General features: G+C 41.8%; 1 protein-coding gene across 1 annotated transcript; it reads left to right on the top strand.

The window, feature by feature from the left end:
* The first annotated feature begins 296 nt into the window (after window positions 1-296).
* LOC120318333 (sterol 26-hydroxylase, mitochondrial) lies at window positions 297-19,514 on the top strand. Its single transcript, XM_039365798.1, has 9 exons — window positions 297-699; window positions 7,271-7,461; window positions 9,091-9,290; window positions 11,186-11,383; window positions 11,619-11,779; window positions 13,844-14,010; window positions 16,510-16,591; window positions 17,169-17,372; window positions 18,873-19,514. Exons 1-9 carry the CDS (start codon window positions 466-468, stop codon window positions 18,996-18,998), a joined length of 1,563 nt encoding a protein of 520 aa, XP_039221732.1. The 5' UTR covers window positions 297-465; the 3' UTR covers window positions 18,999-19,514.
* The last annotated feature ends 2,464 nt before the right edge of the window (window positions 19,515-21,978 follow it).

Genomic DNA, 21,978 nt, shown 5'->3' on the forward strand with positions numbered 1-21,978 from the left:
CTGCCCACAATGCGAATTGTCCCTTAATAGGCTGAACGAAGAACGCAGGGAGAGGAACGGGAGGGGGGTTTTGATCGGAAGGTATTGTCAGAGAGGCCTTTGCTCTGATCCTGGGAAGAAACTCGCGATCCCAGTATCGCAGTGCCGAATCTTCCAAAACTGGTAGAACTGGGCATCGTAATTCAAAACATCACCAACGTAATCATATCTAAGTATCTAGATCCGACAGCTTATGGGCGGGGAAGGGTGTTTTTGACCCTGAATCGTCCCGCCCACAGCCTCTTGGGAAAGCGAGTCAACGAAGAATCGATGGCTATTAACTGTGTCCGCCCGCTTCTACTTTTTTTTTTTTTTTTTTTTCCTCTTCACGTTTACGTCCTTGGACAGCTCCTCCCGCGCTTGGCTGGAAGTCAACTTCCTTTCACTGTTTTCCACTTTCTTCTCGGCTAGTCGTCCAGTCGCGCTATGGCGAAGTGGGGCTGCTTTGCCGGGATATTGAGGCGCTGCCTGCAGTCGCCGCCCGGAGTACCCCGCCCCGCTACCCTTTGGAGGGCTACTTCTAGCGCTGCGGAGGCAGCTGCGGTCCCCCGGCATGAAGAGCAGCTAAAGAGACCGGAGGAGTTGCCCGGAACGGGATCTCTTGCGAGCCTCTATTGGCTCTTCATGAGAGGCTACTTGTTGCACACGCACCAGCTTCAGGTGAGGACCCGCGCAGGGCGTTGTGTAACTGGGAGGCCACCGCGGATGTCTCCGGGGCGGTGGGAGGGGAGGTCCTCCGGAGGGAATAGCTTGGCGCTCTTACCTACATCGTTCGTTTCAAGTAGCCAGAAGGCTGCATGGCAGTCTAGGGATGAGCGGACAAGCCAAATGATTGTCGTTTGGAAAATGCCGGCAGGCGACAACTGGCCCTGGAGGTGCTGCTGGAGTTAAGTTGAGCACCGTAGAGTTGAGCACCATAGAATGGAGCTCTGTTTTTGCTGCTTCGGTGTGACCCAGCTCATGGTATTATTAACCACAGAAGCTTCTTAGAGAGGATCAGGATGGAATGAGGAGAAAGCCACTTTGCTTATGTTCAGATGTACTTGAGTTTAAAGTCCCTTCTGCCCAAGCCACATTTGCGGAATTTGGGAGATGACTATCGGTAGATCAAACTGAAATCTTGCCTGGCCTCAGCATTCCAATATCAATGGCATAGAGGGCACTGCTTCTGGAACTCAACAGGTGAAAAAATAAAGAGTTGAGCCAGGAGAAAGTATTCTCCCTCTTAAAACAATGACTCCTGTCAATCAAAACATGTGACAGAAGGGACAGGTTTCAAGAGGCATTTGGAAAGTTCACGCTTCTAGGCCTTGTACGCAACCAGAAATTAAAACTTAAGTTTCAAATGGTTAGAGGATCCCTTGATAATTTTATGTATCTGCTCAGAGGTGTGTCATTTTTATACTAATCAAATGTAAATAAATTTGTATTGGCTTGCAGATTACATCTGCAGATGCTTTGTATTTTCCTCAAGTGGAACATTGCTCCAGGACAAATTTTCCTGTTGATGCCCTCAAGAGTTCAGTTAACCTGACATCAAATAATTACATTTCATTCCCCCCCCCCCTATATATTTTATTGATTTTTTAAAACATAAATCACTCAATAGTTGGTAAACAGTGTGTTTGCTGGTTTATATTTGTAAAGAAAAATCATTAACAAATGGTTTCTATAAGCCATAATCCACATAGTATCAGGGCTTTTTTTTTTTTCATAGAACGCCCAGAACGGAATTCCTGCATCTTTTTTGGATGGAACCTTGTAGGGTAGGCAAGGCGGGTTGTATGACATGTGTGAGTTCCGGCACCTTTTTTTTTTTTTTTTTTTTTTTAGAAAAAAACCACTGTATACTACATATAGTTGATTTCCACTTTTCCCCAAAATGTCTTCTTTGCAAACCTTGAAATAATACAGTTCTTATTATTTTGATAAATAACAATTACATATATGATTTTTTCCCCAATATTCCTAGAAATAATGATCACATCAATATAATATTTCTTTTCTATCTAATCATTCTGGTTGCCTCATCTTATATAATTACATTTCAATAGCCATCTTGATGCAAGTGGATTGAAGTCCTAAACATCTGAAGGGCATCAGATGGGGAAGGATCTCCTCGGCTATGATCAAGATTACTTTTCCTTTCCATTCTGAATCTGTATCCATCACAGGTTATGCAAATAAAAAAGAAACATTATGAAATAGGACATAGATTAAACCCAAATTTGGTTTGTATGGTTTTGGCTTAGTTTCTTCGGTGCTCAGACATTTTGACTTGTTATCTGATTCATGACTTAATATATATAGTAAATTTAGTTAATTCTGGCTTTTTTCAACAAGCCTTGATTAATGGTTTGCTGTGATGTGTGAAGCCAGGTAATAGGTTGTCTTCTGAAAAACATAGAAAGTATGCTAAAAAAGAAGATGTAAATGTTAAAGCACTACATAAATCATCATTTCTACCTCTTCCTATACATACTAAAGCCAATAAAATTAAGGATATTGAGGGCCTGTAACTTCCTACAGATGTTGACACTGTAGGCCAGGGGTGTCAAACTGCCAGCCCATGGGCCAGTTTCATCATAGCAAAGCTGTACCCACCCCATTGCTGGCAATGCAAAAAGAGTCACGACACGTCACAACACGTCACATGCCATGGCGAGTTTGATACCCATGCTGTAGGCTTTTTAAATGGATAATACCCCATGATTTCATACTTTAAAATGGAATTAAACTACTCCTGTGTCCTAAGTTCCAATGGTCTCCTCAAGTCATAAACTTAGTAGTAACTGTGAGAGGGATCTCGGAGTCCTAGTGGATAATCACTTAAATATGAGCCAGCAGTGTGCTGCAGCTGCCAAAAAAGCCAACACAGTGCTGGGCTGCATTAACAGAGGGATAGAATCAAGATCATGTGAAGTATTAATACCACTTTACAATGCCTTGGTAAGACCACACTTGGAATACTGCATCCAGTTTTGGTCCCCACGATGTAAAAAAGATGCTGAGACTCTAGAAAGAGTATAGAGAAGAGCAACAAAGATGATTAGGAGACTGGAGGCTAAAACATATAAGGAACGGTTGCTAGAATTGGGTATGTCTAGTTTAACGAAGAGAAGGACGAGAGGGGACATGATAGCAGTGTTCCAATATCTCAGGGGCTGCCACAAAGAAGAGGGAATCAAGCTATTTTCCAAAGCGCCTGAAGGCAGGACAAGAAGCAACAGGTGGAAACTAACCAAAGAGAGAAGCAACCTAGAACTCAGGAGAAACTTCCTGACAGTTAGAACAATTAACCAGTGGAACAACCTGCCTCCAGAAGCGGTGAATGCTCCAACACTGGACGTTTTTAAGAAGAGACTGGACAGCCATTTGTCTGAAATGGTGTAGGGTTTCCTGCCTGAGCAGGGGGTTGGACTCGATGACCTCCAAGGTGCCTTCCAACATTATCATTATCATTATTATTATTATTATTATTATTATTATTATTATTATTATTATTATTGATCATCGCACAGTCAGCCAGATGATCAGACTGGATTTGGCATTTTGTCTACTTATCAAGTCCTTACCAAGGATCTGGGATAGGCAGATGTGGATGTTTGATGGTGTTACAGGTATCGTCGCAGGATGGAAGCAGTTCCTAGCAAGGCCGCCTTTTGCAATTGACTAATAGCGAATTTGTCAATGCCAATTGTGTTCAAGTGGTGCTCCAGTTGTTTTGGGATTGCACCCAAGGCGCCTATTGCTATTAGTACTACCCTTGCTTGCTTTTGCCACAGTCTTTTTATTTCTGTTTGTAGGTTTTTGTATCATCATCATCATCATCATCATCATCACTGAACTCATTTTTTTGCCTTTGCAGGGTGCTCAGGGACTAGGAGATAAGAAATTACCTGAGAAAAAGGAAAGTTAGAAGAATGTGAATTAGAACTAGGAAAAGATTGAGTCCATCCACTTTACTATTCGATTCGATTCAATTGATTTCAGTACTATTCATTATTAGCATTTTTGATATGAAAAAGAGAAAGTGTCCTCCAGGAATGTGACCATCTACTGGAGGAAAAAGATAATGTTTCCCTCCTTTACACTAAGTATAAACATGATAAAAGAGCAGTGATAGTCTATGGCAGTGAAAAACCAGGACTCTGTTCACAAAAAGTTAATTTAAATAAATGTGTTAATTACAACAGATCCTACTAGATGCCTTCTGTTTTTTGATTCCATATACAAAAGGGATATTGGAAGAATTCTCAAGAGAGAAAATGGACCCAGTGGGTAGGCCAGAATAAATATTTCATCTGCCTTTTCACTTAAAATCAAGACAAATGACCAAGTATTTGAACTCCTCTGTCAGCACAGGCTACTTACCAACCTGATTGTTCAGAATTTAACTTGTTTTCTCTGCTTTCCCTAACAAAATGTTGCAAGAAGTTCAGATGTACAGATTAAAGTGCTGGATTCCAAACTAATAGAAAGAATTTTTTAAAAGGCAATTTTATTGCACCACAGCAGATAACACATGACACGTACTAAACATGGGCTGGGAATTATCATGTTTGAAAAACAGCATGTGCAATTAGTTGGCTTTACTACAGAATCCATAATGTGCTCTTATAGGGAAATAAATGCCAAACACAATTTACCAAGATGCAACAAAAATTCAGCAAATATCGTTATATTTTATTAAACTTCATTTTGGAGATTCTTTGTGTGTTTTTAGAACACCAAAGTATAAACAAATATCATAATCTGATAAGCACAATAATGGCTTTTTGACATCACAGGCTATACAGACATTGGACGTCAGGGACATCCATTGAACTCAACAGTAAAACTGGTTTTGCTAGGAACAAAAAACAAAGGCTGTTTTTGTTGAAACAATTTATTTTTGGGAAAGCTGCCAGTCTCTCCTAGCTACCGAGAATCTGTGTAATAACTAAATAGCTTAGTGTATGAGGCTGGCTGTGAATTATTCCAAAAATTAGGCCAATTAAAATCAAGGGTCATCACTATTTTTAAGAATAGTCACATCAGGTGAGAACAAAGAGTAAAGATATGCAAAGTTTGGGGTGAAGACACAGGACTTCCATCATCCCATGCCATTAGCCACCAACTTTGCAGCTAGGAGGGAATGTTATGCCCCAGTTTCTCCACTTTCTCTTTCCTCTCTCTCTCTTCTCTCTCTCTTTCCTCTTTCTTTCTCTCTCTCTTTCCTCTCTCTTTCTGTTTCCTCTCTTTTCCTGTTTTTCTCTCTCTTTCCTCTCTCTTTCCTCTCTCTTTCTCTCTTTCCTCTCTCCTCTCTCTCTTTACTCTCTTTTCCCCTCTTTCCTCTCTTTTTCTCTTTCCTCTCCCCCTTTCTCTTTCTCTTTCTTCTCTCTCTCTCTTTCTTTTTCCTCTCTCTCTCTCTCTCTCTCTCTGTTTCCTCCCTCTTTCTCTCTCTTTCTCTCTTTTCCTGTTTCTCTTTCCTCTCTCTCTTTCTCTCTCTTACGGCAGCATCGTTAGGAGTCCCTGCTCCTCTGGCCTGGCCTTCGCCGCATCCTCAGCCGAATGGGTGGGGAGGGGGAGCAGGATGAGAGGCAGCGGCTCCGGTGGCGGCGGCACGGCTGCATCGTTGGGGGTCCCCTGCCAGGACTCCCCACTGCCCTGCCGCACCCTCCACCCATCAATGGAGCCACGGTGGGGGCTGGTGCCACGCGGCCCCTGCCAGCTCCTCCGCCAGCCCGGCTACTTCCCCCCAGGCACCCCCCTTGTCCCAGCGCCCGCCCGAGCTGCCTGGGAGGGCAGCAGGAGGAAGAAGGGGAGGAGGAAGAGGAGAGCAAGGAAGCCGCCACCAACGCCGGGCCCCAGGAGGAGGCTCTCCTCTCCTACCATTGCAGCATCTCCTTCTTCCTTCCTGGCAGCCTGGACTCCAGCGCGCCTTCCCAGCCAGCAAAGCCGATGGTCGGGCTGGCTGGGGATCTCAGGGGCTGGTCTCCCTTGGGCTGCGGCTTACAGGAGGGCTGGCCTGCTCAGCAGAGCCTCCAGCGGGCTGCTCCCAGCAGGGATCCCGGGGCTTCCCCAGGCAGCTCCAAGGCCACGAGGCCCTGGCCACGCTTCTCCCAGGGGGCGGGGCACCCGGGCGCAGGGCCAATCAGGAGCCCTGCAGAAGGTAAGTCCGCCTGAGACAGAGAGAGAGAGAGAGAAGGGAAGCGAAAGTGCCTCTCTCTCTCTCTCTCTGCAAATGGCGGAGGAGGTCATGCGGAGACAGATGCAGAGTGGAATCTCAGTTCCTAAGACCATTGGAAATATGTGTTTTCCAATGGTCTTAGGCGACCCCTGTGAAAGGGTTGTTTGACCCCCAAAGGGGTCGCGACCCACAGGTTGAGAACCACTGCCCTAGAGGCTTGCTTTTGGAGAACATTAATACATTCTGGGTTTGATATAAAATCATGTAAATGATAATCCGGTGTTTAGCTAGAAATATACATTGATAAATTTGGATATCATTGAAGCTCCCCACAGAAGAGAAAAAAAAATTGTGATTCTTTCCTTAAATGTTCATACAAATGAGAACTCAGTGTAAAAGCCAATCTTCAGATCTATTTCATCCCTATTCTAAGAAACAGCTCAGGTTGAGCTTTTGGACAAAGGAACAGGCAAGTGCAGAAACTGGTTACGGGGGTTGCCTGCAATTCAAAAGAGAAATGTTTCAAATGTTTCAAATCACTAGCATTCATCCCTAACATAAACCAATCGTTTTAGTATTGAGTTTGACATTCCACAGTCAGCAGCTGTGTCTCCTCTCCCACCCCAATCTTGTTTCTTTCCTGATTTCTCCCCCCACACACACACACCTTTGCTGCAGTGCTCATATTTCGTGAGGGGAAAGAGAAAAGCCATCCAGGAGGCTAACACTGCTGGGATTGGCAATAGTTTTGACAGACCTCAACCTCTAATTTATCTGCCACTCTTGCTAAGCTGAGAGAGAGAAAGAGAGGGAGGGAGGGAGGGAGGGAGGGAGGGAGGGAGCGCAGGTGAAGAGAAAGAATAAAGGTTTCTATTTGCCAAGGCTCCAGACTGATTTCTAGCCTGAAAAACTGGATCAGTCTGAATAGCTGACTCCACACAATTATTCCATTGACCAGTGAATGACCTACACACACACACACACACACACACACACACACACACACACACCATTTTTTTTGACAACCTCTAAATGTCATCATTACTTTTTCTATTTTAGCTCATTTACAAGAAAAGATATGGACCCATGTGGAAGACTGTTTATGGTCCTTATTTGAATATTAATATTGGAAGTCCAGAAATCTTAGAGGAGCTGTTACGTCAGGAAGGAAAATACCCAATACGGAGTGACATGGTCCTTTGGAAGGAACATCGAGATGTACGGCACTTATCGTATGGCCCCTTCACTGAGTGAGTGTCAAGCAGTTATCTACCACAAATCTATCCAGAAATTAAACAAAGAAAGAGACTTCTAATATGAATTCACATAGATTTGCAGGTACGCCCAAGGCTTATCTATAATCTGCACATTAGAATGAAAATGAATCAATTGCTGTCCCTCAAAAAAGTTAATTACTATATTGGCTAGCTTCCAGCACAAACTGTACGATGAAATGTGCACCTTTCCTTAGGCAAAATTAAGAAAACTTAACTCAAGCCTGCCTAGCAATCATGGAAGGTATTATGTTTTTCAGATATTTGGAACAGCAGCTCACATTTCATTCTAATTCCTGAGAATGCTTGCATAATTACTCAGAGCAACTCATTTCTTTGGGGAAGCTGAATTAAACTCTGTGCTTCTTAGGGCTAATTTCTGAGCATGGCTTGTGCAGCCACTGTTTGGATTTATAAAGGAGAAGATATAAATAGTATTTAAACAGTATTTTTCAGAAATGTCATGTACGGTAAGTCTTAGCAATACTGTAGGTCTTTGGCCTAAATAACAGTACTGTGCAAATTCTCCAAATGTCTTCTAATCAGCTGGCACCCTCTCTCATTTAGATTATAACTCTTATGGTTGCTATTGTGCAAGTTATTTCTGTTAAATTTCAAAAAGAGTAGAATTAATCTTTTTTTAAAAGAAACTTCATAACTTGTGGGGAATGTGGGATGTATGCTTATGTGTGTGTAGATATATTCACAAACATATAAAACAAAACATATGTATATACAATATACAGATGCCTAACCTGTTATAACAAAAAGGTGCCTTGAAGAGAAAAAGAAGAAAAATTTACTATACCTGGAAAATAAAAAATAAAGAGGAAAAAAAACTCTAGAAAGTGTGTCTGGTGTGTGTATGTGCGCATGTAAAAGAACCCCTACAAACAAAATAGAGACTTAACCACACCTAGCTGGTTTAGTTGAGTCTGCTAGTGAACTCTCTGAATAGATTCTAGTAATGCATCTGATTCCACACATGCTCCAAATGTGTAGTGGGCTGTGAGAATATTGTAACCCTCATGTAGATAGCCTCTGAAGGAGAAAGACAGGAGGAAGAGCCGAAACTAAGCCCAAACCAGAAATGTAATTTAATAAAGCATCTCAAAATTGACCCCCCCTACTTTTGTAGAAAGGGAAGGGAAGGGAAGGGAAGAGAGAAGTGCTGTCAGACCTGCAAGATTCTCTTACTGTAACCTTACAATAAAGTAAAGGTAAAGGTTTTCCTGTCCAGTTGTGTTTGATTCTAGGGCAGAGTGCTCATTTCTGTTTCTTGGTTGAGGGAGCCAGCGTTGTCCAAATGGTCATGCGGCCAGTGTGGCTATACGCCAAAGGCACACGGAATGCTGTTATCTTCCCACCGAAGTGGTACCTATTAATCTGGTCACATTCACATGGTTTCAAACTGCTAGGAGCTGGCGCAAGAACGAGGAGCTCACCCAGTTGTGTGGCACTCAGGTCTTGAACCTGGGCTGTCAACTTTCCAGCTGACAAGTTCAGTGTCTTTAACCACTGAGCCAGATAGTATTAGTATTCGCAGTTTTGGTTTCCTGTCTGGACTCATTCAAAGGGCTAACAAAACATCTCTCACATTCTTAGGGATGGAGAACGGTGGCACCGTCTTCGGCAAGTGTTGAACAAGAGGATGCTCAAGCCTTCAGAGGCTATGCTGTATGCAGATTCCCTGAATGAAGTGGTGTCTGATCTCATAGTGTACCTTGAAGACGAGAGAAGAAAAAGTGCCTCAGGAGTAAAAGTTGAAGATATGGCCAACCTGCTGTACCAATTTGCTTTAGAAGGTACAGTATGTTTGTAGCTTGTGGTGATGCCACGAATGAGCTAGGAGTTCTTTTATTTCTGAGGCTCTTTCTTGTACGGGATGTTATTATGACTTGTTTAGCCACTTGTTTCTGAATCATCTGAGCTTTGGGAAGTTCTATGACACGAAACAATAAAATAGCCACAAATGGGTCTGGCTGCTTTGTGGTTCAGTGTATCATGTGAGCACAGTCACAATAAAGCTGAATATAAGATCTTGTGATTCCAGGCAGGATTTGGATTGGCTTGGGTTTTAAAAGGAAGTAGGATCAAATGTAAAGCTGAACATCATCACTGCTGCATGCACCAAGGGGGAAATTGTTTCTTCCTTCCTCCACAAATTTCATGAAGAAAACTCCTTTTCTTAAGATTGTGGTTGTACCAGAAGAAAAGGTTGCATGCAGAAATATTTTGTTTAGAACTGCAGTAGAGGGGGAAGATTACATTCCTCCTGCTTAGCTGTTCCTCATTATAGACATTGTAGGAAGAAAATTGGTTAGTCTATGAGGGCCAAAAAGCAGGAAAAATCTAGTAGTACATTCCTTTTTGACACATTTTATTAAAAGGCGTAACCTTCAGCTTACTTCATCAGAGGCACAAAATGACTAGGTTGATGTTGAAGGTATGTAGGATTGAAATTTGGGTGAGACAGAGGGGAAAGAAAGGGGAAGACCAATCTGCCACTCACAAAAATGTATGCCTTTTAATACAGTTGGCCAAGCCTAATTATTTTCATTCCCCTGCCATCTGGAAAGCTGATCTACTTGTACTCTTTAAAACATACATGTTAAATATAAAGAAGGACCTAACAGGCCTTCCTGGGTTGCTGTGGACAAATAATAAAAGAAAGAAACATTGCCTATACTGTAGATCAAGCTGTGACATTGTAGAGATAGGGAAAAGGAAAACAGGAATCAGGTGGCTGCAGTAATATCACCAAATGAAACAAAAGATAGATAGATAGATAGATAGATAGATAGATAGGTAGGTAGGTAGGTAGGTAGGTAGGTAGGTAGGTAGGTAGGTAGGTAGGTAGGTAGTCAGACAGACTATAGATACATCAATAGTGTAGATAGACTATGTGCTCCTAGAAGCACGAAGCCGAAAACACCAGCCTGAAGATGACGAATGAGACTTTGTCGAAATGTCGCCAAGACACTTCCAATTTGACGCGGGAGAAAACCCAAATAACCAAAGACCTATATATATATAATATATATTATATATATATATATATATATATATATATATATATATATATATATATAGGTCTTTGGTTATTTGGGTTTTCTCCCGTGTCAAATTATATATATACACAATATACACAATATATATATATACACATACACATACACACAGCCTATCTACACAGTCTATCTATGTATCTATACAGTCTGTCTCTATTTATCTATCTATCTCTCTATCTATCTATCTATCTATCTATCTATCTACTCTATCTATTCCCACAAAGACATAAAGGGGATGAAAGTTGACCAGTAGGATTCAGCCAAAGCAATTTATCACAAGATTCAAGTAAAGATTCCCATTTTCATTTATGAGATAGAGCCTTCAGAACAGACACCATGCTTCCAAGCAGAGAGAATATCACTCCCTGGAGAGTTTGAGTCCACTGTCTACAAATATTGTCTAGTTATCAGTATGGCCATTGTATGTATCCTGCCCACTGGACTGCCATCCATTTCAGTATTTCTGTACAAATCAGAAGCATAACCACAATAGCTTTCATTATGACAAATGGCATTCTTCCCACATCACATCTTTATCTGACCCATTTCTTTCTAGACTTCAACTTTCTTTTCCTACTGGCTTCCATTTTGCATAATTACATGATTCAACTGTATTTTTTCATCTCCAGGTATCTCCTATATTCTCTTTGAGACCCGCATTGGCTGTCTAGAGAAACAGATACCCGTTGAAACAAAAAAATTCATTGATGCTATTGGATATATGTTCAAGAATTCTGTCTTTGTCACCTTCCTACCCAAATGGACACGGAATATGCTGCCTTTCTTTGACCGCTACCTACAAGGCTGGGATATTATCTTTGCCTTTGGTACGTGAGCGAGAGGGATTTGGGAATAATTCTCTGGAGTTTTGGTCAAATCAGCTTGATGTCACAGAAGGAGCTGACATTTGTCTTGTGTTCTTCTTGGGGAATTTATATTTTCTTTAAGCTGCTTTGTACAGCCAAGGAATCAATGGATGAAAATCTGTCCATTGTAATGGCTATTGTCTTGCTAGTCTCGCTAGTCTCAATACTGAGTAACTGAAGCTCTTTCATGCTATAGGAAAAAAACTGATTGATCGGAAGACTTTGGATTTAGAGAAGCGTCTGGAACGGGGTGAAGAAGTTTCAGGATACTTGACATACTTGCTTGCCAGTGGGCAGCTTAGTCATGAAGAAATATATGGAAGCATAGCTGAGCTGCTATTGGCTGGTGTTGACACGGTAGGACATTGACTTCCTATTCTTCCTATAAGGGTGCCCGGATGCTTGAGCAAAAGTGATGGCAAAGGCTTGTAATGTTGTTGAGCATGTTGTCACCTGCTAATCAGCCTATATTCCTCACAATGCTCCTTAAAAGCCCAAATATGCACTAGAACAGTGAGGGCAACCTATAACATAAGTGTCAAAGATGACACACCACAGTATTTTGCCCATGTTCACTAAGAGCTGGCAACTTTTCTTGAAAGCATGCCTGGTTGTCATGTGATATTCTGACTCTGAAGAGAGTAGGCGGGGGGGGGGTGCTGTCGTACAGACGCTGGACCTTCTGAAAATCATGTTAGAATGGGGCATGCTTTCATACAATTTTCAGAGGCTGCAGAAGCCACAGGAGACGATTCTCTGCAGTTGCTTCAAGATCAAAAGCCTCCTGCAACCCAGAGCAGCCTCAGGTAGACCGCAGGGGCCTGTCAACAGAAAGAGAACATCACCTAAACGTAAGCAGTATGTGGCAGATCCTGGGGACTGCTAGGCTGCAGGGCAAATGGTGTGAAGTGGTCTTTTTGAGTAGCAGTAGTGGCACTAGGGCTGAAGTCAAGACCAGGGCCTCTATTTCAGGCCCGGGGATGAGGCAGAGCAGGGGTGGGGCAGGGGGTGGAGTGAGGGCGGGGCCAGGTTTTGGCCACTCAGACTCTAAAAGGTTTACCATCACTGTTCTAGAGCATAAACACACAGGAAGCTATTTTGTACAAAGTCAGATTCTTTTGTCTACTTGCTGAATTGTCTGTTTTATTTACTATATTTTTGTACTAACACCCTCCACAAGGCTGATGGTGATGCACAGTTGTTAGCATTTTAAGTGATAATAGTTTGCTGGTTTCCAGAGATCCTTTCTATCCTGTTTTCTGATTCTCTAAGCTTGAGTAATATCATTTTGAACCTGTTGCCTGTTCTGTATAAAGCGTGAGTTCTACCCTGAACAATGAGACTTCCCCCAAATGTCTGGAAAAAAATCAGCTGTTACAAAGGTTTGAGGACTGTGGCTGAGAATAAGATTCCTTTTTTAATCTTCCTTATCAGTGTGAGTGAATATCTGAAAAATCTTACAAGCCTTGACTTTGAATATCTTGTATAGCATTTTTATTTAATTACCTCATTCGTATTCCATCCTTCTTCTAAATTAGAGATTCAGACTTAGGAATAAGCTTGAATTGTAAGGGGAACTCTCTACAAATTCATCAAGAACAGCCTATCACAGTGATGGCGAACCTTTTAGAGACCGAGTGCCCAAACTGCAACCCAAAACCCACTTATGCATCGTCGGATGCCGAGTGGAAGTGGCCCCTTGGCTGAGTGTGGCCCATTGGGTGGGCATGACTGCGGTGGTAACAGCAGACTGGGTGGGACTAAAAAGTTCAATCAATCAATTCCAACTTTGCAAGGTCTTTTTTTTTTCCTGCGAGAAGTTGAAATTAACTGATTGATTTAAACTTTTTTTTTTTTGTACACGGCAGAGGCCTAAAGCGAAAAGGTTTTATAAAACCCAGTGAAGGCCTAGGACTGGGACGACGGTGCGTGTGCCCACAGAGAGGGCTCTGAGTGCTGACTCTGGCACCCGTGCCGTAGGTTCGCCACCACTGGCCTATCAGAAACAGATAGGCTCATTGGAAAAAAAAAGAAGGGGGACAGTTACATTTCTAATTTTGAGGAATGTGTCAGTATAGCAAACTGCCATGTTTTATTTATCATACAGTGTTGGGAGAGAAATTTGGTTCTGAAAATCTAACCTTTATAACAGGACTCTGAGAACCCACCTCTGTTCCAAGATCCTGTCTAGGGATTATTACCCAGAGGGACCATTTTCACAAGCGATGCACCTGTGGCAATTTGCAGCAGTGACACACCTACAGTGAAATCATCATGCAAATGACTTTATACATGTGCATCCCAGTGCCTGACACAAGACATAAGTCACAGCATTTGTGATGATGTCATCACTCATACGTGTTCATTCCCCTGCCCAGAGCAAATGCCTGTCACTTTCACTCTCTTGTTTGGTCTTTTCAGACATCCAATACTCTGTCTTGGTGTTTGTACCATCTGGCTAAAAATCCAGACATCCAGGAAGCTTTGTACCAGGAAATAGCCAAAGAACTACCCACAGGCCAAATCCCTGAAGCCAAAAACATCACCAAGATGCCTCTGCTTAAGGCAGTAATCAAGGAGACTCTCAGGTATTTGAGCAAAGAAGCAGGATGCAGTCTTAAACCTCAGATCAAGGACAGAATAGCCACTGCTGCAGCTTTGTACCCTGGTCTCTTTGCCCAAGGTTTCAAAGAAACTACCAATAACTCTCAAGTTACAACCAGAATGGAGCCTGCACCGTTATTATGATCCAATTTCATGCAGTGGTTGTTAAGCAAATCCCCATGGGCATTAAGCAAATCAATTGCTTGCCATGGGTGCAGTTTGTCGAAAACTGGAAGTGCCAGTTTTCAACAAAACCGTAGCAAAGCGCATTCATATTCAGCCTTGTGCAGCCATATGCTGAGTGCCTGAAGGTTGTGACTGCTGGGGAAGGAGCGACTGTCAGAACTTCAGATCTGGGTTATAAGTAACGCCAAGGTAAGTTGATTACAAGTCGAGGGCTACCTGTATTCATAAGAATGTAAGAGCAGACTGGAAGCCTTGCGAATGCAAAATTCTGAAACGCCTGAGGTGTTCAGGAAATGGGGAAGCACAAACAGAATATTTGTCAGTCCCCAGGAAACCAGTACAGTATTTTCCCCAGTTTTCATGTATGCTTCTGTGGGGGCCTCTGTGGCTTTTGTATTTGTGTATGCTTGCCATTAAGGTAGTCTTGACTCCTGATGACTACATTGGTCTGAAAGGAGATTGTTCTGAGTTGTAGCTGGGTCAGGACTTTTCTGCCAGTTAAGATCAACACACTATAATCACCTTTTTATAATGCTCTCTTAGGATCTGGCATTCTTTACTAAAAAAAAGGGTTCTTTTCTCCCTTTTGTTTGTTTGTATGCCTTGGAATTGACTTGTAACAATGGCTTGGACTAGTCCGCAGTTTTCTTAGCAAGGTTTTTCAGGAGTGGTTTGCCATTGCCTCCTTCCTAGGGCTAGGAATGAGTAACTGGCCCAAGGTCATCAAGCTGGCTTTGTGCTTAAGGGAGGACCAGAATTCATGGTCTCTTGTTTTCAAGCCTCATGCTCTTAACCACTACCCCAGATTGCTTCTCATCTCTGCCTTAGAGTTTCTAAAAGGCTTTGCATGTTTATCCAATTAACTTCAGAAGCTAATGAACACGACTCCTGCTCCAGCAAAAATACTACAAAGGGGGCTCTACAATAATCAGCTCTGCTCTGAGGGTTCCTCATCAGCAGGAACTGAATCCTCAGCTCCTGGAGCTCCCACTTCTGTCCCAAAGCAAAAGTACCAAACAAATGGAGGGAGGGAAGAACGAGAAAGGGCAGGCCACTTTTTGTGACTCCTTGGTGGCCAGCAGACCTGTGTGTCTGCTTCAAAAGAGTGAGAGGACACATACAGTAGTATAAAAATGCTGCTAATGGTTCGTGGGTAGAGCCAGCCCTCCTGTGGAAAAAGCCTAGGTCAGTGATGACGAACCTATGACACATGTCAAAAATGACACACCACACTGTTTTGGGTGACACCAATATTCATTCACCAACATCTGTCAATAGTTATTCTCAAAAGCATGCCCAGTTCTCACATGAATTTTCAGAGGCTGAGAAGGCCATGTGAGAACAGGGTGGTGTTCTCACATTGTCAACTTTGAAAATGAGCATGGTTGCAGCCATTTTCCCTACTCATTTTCAGTTGACACATAGCACGGAGGGAGGGGAGTTTACCAGGTGCTTCGCTAGACAAAACAGACTTTCTCCAGTGGGAACCAAGGTCATCGGCTGCTCCTGGGACTGCAGGCTGGGCATTTCATGAAAAGCCCACCAAGAAGTTGTATTGGGGAACGTAGTAGCTTGCATAGCTTTAGGGGTGGGATTTCTTAACTTGGTATTGGGGATTGTTCAGACTTGGTTTCACTTTTGATGTGCCACTACTTTGTATCAATAAACATGTTCTTTGAGGAACTTGCAAGCCTCGGAGTTCTGCTTGATTTTCTCTGTCTGTTAGAACTATGACACACACAGCCTCTGGAGACTCAAAAAATCACATGAGCATGGTACATGCTTTTGCATGATTTTCAGAGGTTGCAAAGGCCATGAAAGAATATTCTCCAAAGCCACTTCAAGGACAAAGACCTCAGGTGACCTGGAGCTATCTTACCGATAGGTAGGCCTCAGGGACATGTCAACAGAAAAACATTGCTTGAAGTGAAGGGAGATGCAGCAGATCCTGGAGAGCCATATAACATTGGACGGTGTATTTTTTGAAAATCAATTAATTTGAAAGAATTGTTTTTCTTTTATTGGGTTAGGGTGACATGCCAGAAGAGCCATGTAGGCATTTTCCAAATTTTCAACATGCCAAACCCAAAAGGATTGCTATCACTGGCGTAGGTCAGGGGTAGGCAACCTCGGCTCTTTTATGACTCATGGACTTCAACTCCCAGGATTTCTGAATCAGCTATGCTGAAATCCATGAGTCATAAAAGAGCCGAGGTTGCGTACCCTTGGCCTACGTCATTAGGGGTGTCTTCCTGTTGTTCCGTGCTGCCTACTGATCTGCCACTTCCCCTTTATAGGCTTTATCCTGTGGTCCCCACCAATGCACGAATTATTGCAGAGAAGGAAGTTGTCATTCAAGGATACAAGTTCCCAAAGAATGTAAGTACTGGTGTATTATTGATCTTGCAACCAGGAAATCTCTAAGTAACCAGAATCTCTTAGAAATCTCTAAGTAACCAGAAAGAATGTGAAACGTAACATTATCATTGGGATAGTATAGGCAGATAGTAGGAATGCTAGCATCCACCAGGAATGTCAGTCCATGCTAGGCAGAGCTAGGCAAAGTCTAGGAAAATGGACAGGTTGGAATATATAAGGGTCAAAGATTAAATTAGAAAGCAATTTTATTTTTTAGATAATTTTTTTCTATGGGATGTAAAACAACCTGTGCAGTCTGAGAACTCACTCCTTGGCCAATACCAACAGCTGCTGAAGACACAGACTCTGTTCCTGTTACACATACACCATAGAGCTTGATCTTTGTCTACTGACAGCCTTTGTATTTTGGAAAAACACCAGTATTCTATCATCTCCCACATGAAAGGGATCCCACTATAGACTCTGCCCATGTTTGTTGCCACCATCATAGATCTGCCTGAGGAAGAACCTTGTTGAAGACCAGTATATCTCCGTTGGCTTATTCAGAAATCCTTTTTTCTAATTTTCTGTGGCTTAGAGCCTCTTTGTCCTGGCTCACTACGGCATCTCACACGATGAGAACAACTTTCCAGAGCCAGAATGCTTCCGGCCGTATCGCTGGTTGCGAGATCAGAGAGAGGTGTCTCCTCACCCCTTCAGTTCCATTCCCTTTGGTTATGGAGTACGTGCCTGTGCAGGGCGTCGCATTGCTGAACTTGAAATGCATCTGGCTCTTATCAGGGTAAGTAAAGTAATTTCTGTGTGTAAGGGTACATGGGACAGCCTCTGTATGATTTGTGACATCGTAGCTGCAAAATATAGTGAAATTCCAACTCTAAATTTCTGGGATCCGATTTCTGTCCATAGGTGGAATTCTCACTACTTTTTTAAATGGGAAATATACATTTCTTAGTGGTTTCCCAGAAGGTGGAAGGTGAAAGTGACAATGGCCCTGAAAAAAGTAACTTGCAACCAGTCATTGCACTTGCAACCATTGCAGCATTCCTTATGGTCACATGATCAAAATTCAGGGGCTTGGCAACTGGCATGTATTTATGACAGTTGCAGTCTCCCAGGGTCATGTGACTGCCATTTGCAGCCTTCCCGGTCAGCTTTTGACAAGCAAAGTCAGGGGGGAAGCTGGACTCATTTAACCACTGCATGATTCACTTAACAAATCATAGAATCATAGGGCTGAAAGGGATCTTGGAGGTCTTCTAGTCCAACCCCCTGCCCACAGCAGCCCTTATACCATCCCAGACAAATGGTTGTCCAGTGTTTTCTTGAAAATCTCCAGAGATGGAGCACTCACAACTCTGGGAGGCAAGCTGTTCCATTCATTATTATTCATACTATCAGGAAATTCCTCCATTTTTTCCAGGTTGAATTTCCCTCTGATGAGCTTCCAACCATTGCTTCTTGTTCTGCCTTCAGGTGCTATGGAGAATAAATTGATGCCCTTTTCCCTGTGAGAGTCCCACAAATATTGGGAGACTATTATTATGTCTCCCTTGAGCCTTCTCTTCATTAGGCTAAACATACCTAGTTCCCTTAACTGCTCATCATATGATTTAGCCTCCAGACCCCTTATCAACTATGTTGTTCTTCTCTAAATTACTTAAGAACCAATTATGGCAAAAAGGTCACAAAATCGACTAACTCACTTGTAACAGCCATTTTGTTTAGCAACAGAAATTCTGGTCCCAATTGTAGTGATAGGTCAAAGACTACCTGCATCTAATACTGCAAGCATATAGTATATTTGATAATCCTGTGACTTCTTGGTCTTCATGGGACCAATCATTCTCTCTTTCCTATCCCATTGGCTTCGTAATAGATTTAACTTCGGTGGGTAGCTGGAATAGAGGGAAAGGGATGCAATAATACTAGTTCCTCATTCAAAGAAGTAACAAAAAAGTCGGAGAAGTAGAGATTTCCCTATGCCAGAAGATGTTAATATAACTTTATGGTGAAAAGGAAAGGAAAGGAAAGGAAAGGAAAGGGGAAAAGGAAGGTATATTTGGGAATTCTACCATTTTAATTATGAATTGATTAGGGGATATGCCCTTAGGAGAAAAAGATAATTCTTGTCTATTCTCACGACTTTGCCAACTGGCAACCATTTTGCCATAAAATGCTATGGGTCAGGAGGTTGGAAACAAATATCAGTAATGTAAATGGATTTAGGGCAAAGTAGAACTAGACTGAAATAATGTGCAATTTTTCTCTGGGTTGTTTCCAGATAATCCAGAAGTTCTTGATCAGACCAGACCCACAGTGCACTGATGTGAAGTCTGTTTCCCGTATTGTGCTGGTGCCAGACAAGCCTATTAACTTGGATTTCCTTGACCGACAGACAAGGCCTTAATGTTTTTTATTCAGCCTGAGACAGCAGAGATTTGGAGAATCAGTTCTGGGACTGGATTGTGTTCTGGCTGGTTTACTGACATAATACTTGAGGAGCTCCACTCTTCAGGCGGGATTCTGTCTAAAAATTGTCCATCCTACCTATACTAGTGGATTTTCTATACGCAGTTCACCAAAAGCAACATTTGCAACCTTGCAGGCTTCCTTCAAAGAGTACACCCATAATATTGATTAACAACATCCCACTTTCCTGTTCCTGGGCTTCCATTAACCAGTGGTCAAAGTTTAGAAGTACAGAACAAAACCAGCTATGTCACACCTTGGGCTAGCCACTTTCTCTCAGCCCTAGCAAGGAGGCAATGGAAAACCACTTCTGAAAGACCTTGCCAAGAAAACTGTAGTGACTTATTCAGGCAGTCTCTGAGAATCTGACACAACCGAATGGAAAAAAACAAAAAAACAAATCCTTGCTTCAAGCAATTAAAAAACTATTTTGATGGGAGGAGGCCATCATGTATTCAATTCTACATGTCTCCTCCTTTCAAAGAAGTGTATGTAGGATGTGCGGTTGATACTATTGCCACATCATCCTTATATATTGGAAAATGATGTAATCCTTCTTCCAAACGTTACTAATCTAATTACTCGAAACTGAGAGCAGAGACAGGAGTTGAAACTCCACTTCAAACAGTGAAAGTGTAACTTCTTCCCTGGATTTTGTACACTGAGGGCAAATTTCAGAAGGGAAGATACTTTTACACATACAGCTAAGGCTTTCTTTTTTTTATTAAAAAGTTTTATACAAATTATTACAATACAATATCCCTCCCTCCCTCCCCCCCCAACCCTACCCCCCCCCTCACTTCCCAGAGCTGATTACAGGGTTACAAATAAGCAAACAAACTCTAGCTAAGCTTATCAACTATACCAATAACCAAATCCCTAAAATACTTTAACTCAAATACAAGAAAATTTCAAAGAAAAACAAAAATAACAATATAAACAATTCCCACATTAAACTATGAGTTATTCAAAAACTAAATGATACTTTCTAATCCCATATTTATTCTGTACATAATTTATCCATCTTCTCCACACCGAGATGTATATTTCTTGTGAATGATCCTTCAAATAAGCAGAAATTTTACCCATTTCTGCTAAATTAGAAACTTTAAGCGACCATTCTTCTATAGTGGGCAAAGAATCTTTCCTCCAATATTGCCCAACCAGTAACCTTGCAGCCGTAATAAGATTCAACATTAAAATAGTTTCTTTAACATCACAATCTACAATAATACCTAACAAAAATAATTGTGGTGAAAACTTTATCTTTCTCTTAAAAATCTTTTGAATGTTCCACCAAATCTTAATCCAAAAAGCTTTTATGTTTCTACATGTCCACCAAATAGGATAATAGGTTGCATCCAAGCAACCACATCTCCAACACTTAGGCGGTAAATTAAGATACATGCGAGACAATTTTTGGGGATCCAAATGCCACCTATAAAACATTTTATAAAAATTTTCTCTTAAATTTTGAGCCTGAGTAAACTTCACATTCCCAACCCAAATTGCCTCCCATGTATCTAATAAAATCGTCTCTTGAAAATTTTGGGCCCATTTTATCATACAATCTTTGACTAATTCCGTCTCTGAATCCAGTTCCACTAATACATTATAAACTCTCCTTATATGAGCTTGACTTTGACCTCTAATTTGTCTTATCAAATTCTCATCCTCTAAAGTAATACCAACCTTTGGTCTAAACTTCATCTATCTAACAATTGCCTATACTGAAACCACGAGTAAACAATATTTTCTTGTAAGGCTTTCTTCATGTGTAAGTTCATGCTTCATATATGAGTGCCAGGGAAGACCTTACATCAATGCCATCTGCATTATGAATCACATCTTAATGAGTGATCCTTGGAGAAGTTGGCATTCACTGATTTGGAGGCTGTGGTTTGTTATTCTTTGTTTCATTAATGCAATTAGAGTACAGGTATTTAGTACATTTATTTTAACATAAAAAATAGCCAGAAAAGCATATAAGATTACATATGAAATAAACATATGCACTAATTATAATAACTAATATCATTAATATTGCTTGTGGGATGACTGGAATATAATATCTAAGGAAAAGCATTGTTTTTTTGCTGGATGCAATATAAATGTAACAAGGACAACTCAGATATAATATTGTATATTCACACCAGGATGCTATATAACAGGTAGAGTGAGGAATTAGCAATTCAAACATACAATCAGCCATGAAGGTGATTAAGATATGTCTTTCAGCCAAATCTCCATCACAAAGTTCTGAGAATAAAATTTACTTTCACATAGGTTTCCTTGTAAGAAAAGAAAATGAAAAAAAATGTAAATTATGAATTGTATTCCTACTACTGGATATACAGTATTAGTTGTTGTTGTTGTTAATTGCGAAGTCGTGTCCGACCCATTGCGACCCCATGGACAACGTTCCTCCAGGTCTTCCTGTCCTCTACCATCTTCTGGAGTCCATTTAAATTCACACCTACTGCTTCAGTGACTCCATCCAGCCATCTCATTCTCTGTCGTCCCCTTCTTCTATTGCCCTCAATCTTCCCCAGCATTAGGCTCTTCTCCAGTGAATCCTTCCTTCTCATTAGGTGGCCAAAGTACTTGAGTTTCAACTTCAGGATCTGGCCTTCTAAAGAGCAGTCGGGGTTGATCTCTTCTAGGACTGACCGGTTTGAACACCTTGCAGTCCAAGGGACTCGCAGGAGTCTTTTCCAGCACCATAATTCAAAGGCCTCAATTCTTTGGCGCTCAGCTTTCTTATGGTCCAACTTTCACAGCCATACATTGCAACTGGAAAACCATGGCCTGGACTATACGCACTTTTGTTGGCAGGGTGATGTCTCTGCTTTTTAGTATGCTGTCTAGATTTGCCATAGCTTTCCTCCCCAGGAGCAAGCATCTTTTAATTTCTTGGC

The sequence above is a fragment of the Crotalus tigris genome, unplaced genomic scaffold (genome assembly GCF_016545835.1).
Source record: "Crotalus tigris isolate CLP2741 ecotype Arizona unplaced genomic scaffold, ASM1654583v1 scf7180000020184.803716, whole genome shotgun sequence".
Classification (NCBI taxonomy): domain Eukaryota; kingdom Metazoa; phylum Chordata; class Lepidosauria; order Squamata; family Viperidae; genus Crotalus; species Crotalus tigris.